The 6,000-nt window shown below is 38.4% G+C and overlaps 1 protein-coding gene and 1 pseudogene across 1 annotated transcript in view; both read right to left on the bottom strand.

Annotated features, from left to right (window-relative positions):
* Nucleotides 1-861, bottom strand: LOC145978175 (histone-lysine N-methyltransferase SETMAR pseudogene; annotated as a pseudogene).
* Nucleotides 862-1,365: 504 nt separating this feature from the next.
* The window catches only part of Mcm2 (DNA replication licensing factor Mcm2), a 33,573-nt gene continuing 28,938 nt past the window's right edge, over nt 1,366-6,000 (bottom strand). The window contains exon 14 of the mRNA XM_083110324.1: nt 1,366-1,676. Within this exon, the coding sequence (XP_082966450.1) occupies nt 1,542-1,676 (135 nt within the window). The 3' untranslated portion in view covers nt 1,366-1,541. The remainder of the gene's footprint in view (nt 1,677-6,000) is intronic.

Below are 6,000 nucleotides of genomic sequence, written 5' to 3'. Positions count from 1 at the left end.
TCAGAACTGTTGCTCACGCAAATGGTTATCGATGGCCAAAAACAAGTGAAAGTTGGATGGGCCAATGTCCTGGGAGTAAGGAGGATGATGTAAAATTTCCCAACCAAGTGTGTTGATTACCCCCTTGGTCGCTTTCGCCGTATTAGGTCTAGCATTGTCTTGAAGAAGGATCACTCCTTTCCTGTTGACTATTGCTGGCTGCTTCAGACGCAGTGCAGCTGCAACCCATTGCAACTGGGACGAGTACACCTTGGATGTGATGGTTTTGCCATGCTCTAGGAATTCAAAGTGCACAACACCAGCGCTGGTCCACCAAACACAGAGCAGAACCTTCTGTTGATGAATGTTTTCTTTGGGGGCCAATGCAACAGAACCAGGGGACGACCTGCGGTTACTGTATAACACCCATTTCTCATCACATGTCAATATCTGGTCCAGGAATGGGGCTTTCTTGTGGCGTGACAGCAATGATGCGAAAATGGTGAGCCGCTGGCGTTTGTTTTCCTGGGACAAAACGTGAGGAACCCACTTACTGAGCTTCCAAGTCTTCCCGAGGTTGTGCAGATGCAATCGAATGGTTTCCTCCGATACTCCAAACCCTTGTGCAAGTTCTTTGCACATTTGCTGTGGATCATGCTCAATGGTCTCCTTCAGCAGGGCTTCGTCGATAGTGGCTCGAGGCTTGTCCTGGAGGCTCTCATCACCCGATGCAAAGCGACTGAACCACTTTCGTGCTGTGCGCTCACTCACTGATGCCTCTCCAAACGCGGAGTATATCTTTCGAGCAGCGGCTGCAGCATTGCTGCCCAATTTGAACTCATACAGTAAACACGGCCGTAAAACGTCCTTTGACACTGACATGTTCCCTTCAGGATTGTAGTTCCTACAGACCTGCTGTCTATGCGACCGACACGCCTCCCGACTCTGCACTGACTTGACGGTTGCCGGGAATGTAAATTTTTGACATCATCCAGACAGGGTTGCCGACACATGCCGTTTGACTTTCACTTTTCGTTCCAGCGGCACAAACTTTTTTGGATACCTGGTATATTCATACATTGCTGCTTAGTTCAGATAGCTAGTTAGTTCTTGCATTACAAATGCTAGTTATGCTGTATCGCAACATTACCGTTGCACGAAGAATCAATGCACTCCTCTATTTCTATCTTTTTTTCACTACTACTATGAAACGTGCTGGTATTTTGTGCAACGGTAACCTTGTGGTAGTTATATTGTTGTTTCAGTATGTCGTAGGGTATACGTACGGAAATATTTGGTCATAAAAAGCCTTGCCATATTTATTCCATATGAATGAATTAATTGAGTAAAGAAGGAATTAAATATTAGACAATTTTTAAAAAATGGTCATACAAAATTTTATTTAAATCTTTCATATAAAGCAGGTACAATAAAGTATAACTTATAATAGTGGAGTACCTAAGAAATATCTACAAGACAAATACAGTGTACATAGTTAAAAAAACATTAACATGAACTTGTAAAAAACGTGGAAAACATTTTGTTGATATTTTCATGTTGAATCAAGATTCCAGTTCATTCCCACTTGGCACTAGCTGTGTTATAGTTCCATTTGCTTCATCATACATGAACTTGTTTTCAAGGAAAATCTTGCTTTCATAAAAAGTTTTCACATCATGTATGCCAATCCTTCTTGCCTGAAAGAAACAATATTTTATTTTATAGCTCACACATTAAGTATTTACTTCTACACGAATATTTAAATGTTGTCATGCTTTCCTACCTTCACATGCACAGTTATGTATTAATTAGAATGCTGCACCGAGGGCTCTTTGCTAGAGTGTCATAGTTCGCATGGACAGTAGCTAGCATAGGGAATTGGGACAGCTTCTTCGCTCCAGCAAATACTGCTCGAATGGGCAAAACGATCGGTATAAGCTCTAAGCCCAGTAGTTCAGATAAATCTGTAATTTGTCTGTGGTAGTGGGCCCTGAAATTTGAATTGTGAAGTGAAAGGCTGAGTGAAATTGAAACTTAAGTGAACGTACATTAAATTAGGTACACACAGGAGATCTACTACGTAGATTTCCAGTGAAAAATGCCGGCTCGACCAGGACTCACCCGGGTCTGGCATAGTGCCATTGATCTACCACCAAGCTGGCCTGGCTTCACCTGATTTTTCGCTGGCACTGTTTTACCTGTGTGGAATCGTCCCTGCTGCAAATGGTACCACAACGGGATCTGTTGACTTTGAAACACTGTAAACGCCAGCGAATTGACATCTCTATGCTGGGAGAAACCAGGCAATGTTGACATCTACAGTGTTTCAGAATAGGTCAAAGGCAACAGGTCCTATTGCGGTAGCACTTGCAGAGACGATTCCACACAGGTAAATCAGCGCCAGCGAAAAATCAGGTAAAGCCAGGCTGGCTCGGTAGCTCAGTGGTAGAGCAATGGCACAGTATGCCAGAGACTCGGGTTCCATCATCTCCATGTTAAAATGTATAGATGATAGTTTAGTCAATCTTACGAATGTACATAGTGATATATGAAAATGAAATAGATGATTACACTGATAAACAATGAAATACTCCTTTAAATAAAACTAAGTGATCTTTATGTATTCAGATGTGCTGATAACGAATATCGCATCCGTTTTCCTGTATCACCTAAGTTTTTTGCAGAACACCCAAATTTTATAGTTTTATGGTTTCAGGACTCCGCACCCTGCTCCGCTTCCGGTTTAACGTTTGGTTCCTAGCAAACAAATGGATAAGAACTTTTCAGCGACCTTGTGTTTATGACTGGCACTTAATATATAGTGGAGGAAACATCTATCAGTAGAGAAATTTCCTGTTTCTCTGTTAAAATTTGTTCTTTTGTGGGTTAGTCGAGTCTTAACTTCCTTTCCGATAACTTCGCAAGTAGCCTTCGCAAGTAGCCGTATTTCATGTTTGTGTAGGTTCGTGAAATTGTGAATGTAATATTGTATAGTGAAGTGAAGTGTAAGTTGTATTTTAACAAGACGATAAGAGCATTCACAATTGTTTTTTTTAAAGAAATATATTATAAGTCAATTAATGAGTTCGCCATGTCACGCAAATGTGTGAATAACCCGAACTTGTTTTGTGGAGACTATATTTAGATTCATCTAAGAATAGTTTAAAAGTAGTATTGTTGCATAATGTGAATATATACCCATCAGTACCCCTTGCCTATTCTTCCACCATGAAGGAAACATATGAAAGTATGGATACAATATTAAAAGTGATAAATTATGAAAAATATGGTTGGCAGATATGCGGAGACCTCAAAATGATTGGTATACTGTTAGGCATGCAATCTGGGTTTACAAAATTTTGTTGCTTTGTTTGCGAATGGGACAGCCGGGCAGAAGATAAACATTACAACACTGTGGCTTGGCCCATACGAAAAAAACTTAAGTCCTAGAGAGAAGAGTGTTAGGAATCACCCTCTACTTGAGAAAGACCAGATTTTGTTACCACCGTTGCATATAAAGTTAGGGCTGATGAAAAATGTTGTTAAGGCTTTGGATAAACACTGTGAGGGTTTTGGGTACTTGAGAAAAACATTTCCTAAACTCAGTGATAGTAAGTTAAAAGAAGGCATATTTATTGGGCCGCAAAACCGTGAGATCATTCATGATGACAACTTTGTGGAATTGAGAAAAAGAGAAATGCGCATGGTTAGCTTTCAGACAAGTATGCTGTAATTTTCTTGGAAATGTGAAACCTGACAACTACAAGGAACTTGTTATGAACTTGTTGAAGTGTTATCAGCGCATGGGGTGCAATATGTCCTTGAAAATTCACTTTTTACATTCGCATTTGGACATTTTCCCCCTTAACTTGGGCGCGGTTAGTGACGAATGCGGCGAGAGATTTCACCAGGATATTTCTGTCATGTAGAAACGATATGCAGGAAAATCGGCACAGACCATATTAGCAGACTATAGTTGGAACCTCAAGGAAGAGGTTTCTGGTGGCAGTTACAAACGGCAGAGTTCAAGAAAGAAATTTTGAAAATGCGAGTAAAAATGTGTTTTTTTCCTTTTTTTTGCATGAAATTTCTTCATTGAACAGTCAAAATCGGTCCTATATATATTTTTTAATTTTTTTATATTTCATAGTTATTCACTTCAATATTTAAATCTTATTTCATGAGCAAACAAACAAAAATAATTTCAAATTTCGATGTATTATTACAAAGGAAATTAAATTTTTATTAAAAACAAAAAATGAAAATCCAGGGAAAACGATACGTGATACAGCATTTCTACTTTCAGATTTGGATTCAGCGGGGTCGAATTATAAATAATCACCTATTTTCGTTCAAAGGAGCAAAAAAAAGTTTAAATTTGTTCATCAGTGTTATGGGCTGAAACTACCAGGGTGGATTTTTACATATAGGCTACGATTATTGTCACATTGAAATGATATTTGATTCTATATCCTCAAGCGTGGGAGACTTGAACACACATGATCGAGCAAAAGTGGTAGGTACTCTAGTATTAATGTCGCATTCTCTGATGATTGTATCGGGTTGGTAAGAACTAATGGCACAAAGCACAGAAAGTTACACCAACAATTAATTATAGAATGTGATTTATTCACAAGTTAGTCACCATATGATGAAACAACAAGGTTCCAGTGATTGGTAAACCTGTGGATGACTGTAAAGCAACAACGATTTGGACTGGAAAGTCTGCATTAGTGAAGGCAAAAATAAAAGTACAAAATACTGGAAAATGTGCCTCTACATTGAATTTATGAAACATTAAATTAAAAAATTCTGAATATTAATGTATGCGAAAGAAAAGACAAGGAACTGTTCATTAACACTCATTACAACAGTATATGGCTTGTCCTGTAAAATTATAGTTTCCAGGCCCATCCAAAAAGGACACTTCTGACATCCTCAATATGAATTCATAGAATTAAATAAAGAAAAAGGCTGTAAATAACCAGTTTAAACTTCTTGATCAGTTCAAATATGCCAAAAATTATGTGTCATTATTCACTTTACAAAATGGCAACAGTTTAGTACAAAGTGCCTCAGTGCTGCTATATTCCCTTGGATTCAAAATTATTATGCATTTATATATATTAAAAACTAGGGATGGGCCAATATGAAATTTTGGCCAATACCGATAAAGTACCGATATAAAATTTATCGATACCGATATCCTACCGATCCCATATAAAATTAGAAATGGTCCTTGAAGCACCTGAAAGGTTCATTGACCTCCTTCATAAATGTGTGTTTCGAGGCGACAGCAGTGCAAAAGAAATTGCATATTTCGACATTTACTTTTTAGAAAGTAGGGTATGGAGATTATCCATAAAAATTCCAACAGAATGGCAGAATTTTGCACTAAATTATCAGATATTTATCGATATATTGGATCGGTAAAATAATTGGTAATTTTACCGATATCGGTCCCATCCCTATTAACACATTGGGGTCTCACAACGGGCCATAGCCGGCAGTGCACTTAAAGTCAATGTGGACGAACAACGGGCATAGCCCATCCTGCGGTATGCAATCGCTTTGCCGATTGAACGACAGGCTATGCTCGTACTTTGTCTCATGCGCATGTTCATTCAAGCCCCTCTGTTGAAATTCCGACCGCTAGGTGACTCATGTGCTATTTTTATCTCGCACCTGCGACTGTTTGTTGTCGAGTTGATGTACTGTGCATTGTTTAGAATGGTGTCATTAGATCCAGATTGCATAGCGGAAATTCTGCATAAGGATTCCGCCTCAGAGTTTGAAGTTAGCAACGATTTTGAAAATTTGGAAGGTAGGTTATATTCGTAATAATTATTGTCGACAATATAAACAGTGTTGCAAATTCTAGTATTTTATGAACGAAGTGAGAAGAGGTAATTTTTTTGGGTTTATTCATCTTGCCTCTTGCTTGATTCTCCTACATGCACTGATGTATTTTTAGGTTTTCCATTTATTATTTTGTATAGTGTATGTCAAATGAAATTTTTT

Source organism: Lepisma saccharinum, chromosome 24 (genome assembly GCF_977018435.1).
Source record: "Lepisma saccharinum chromosome 24, izLepSacc3.1, whole genome shotgun sequence".
NCBI lineage: Eukaryota > Metazoa > Arthropoda > Insecta > Zygentoma > Lepismatidae > Lepisma > Lepisma saccharinum.
The sequence above is the reverse complement of the archived record's forward strand: the minus strand, read 5'-3'. Positions and strand labels throughout refer to the sequence as shown.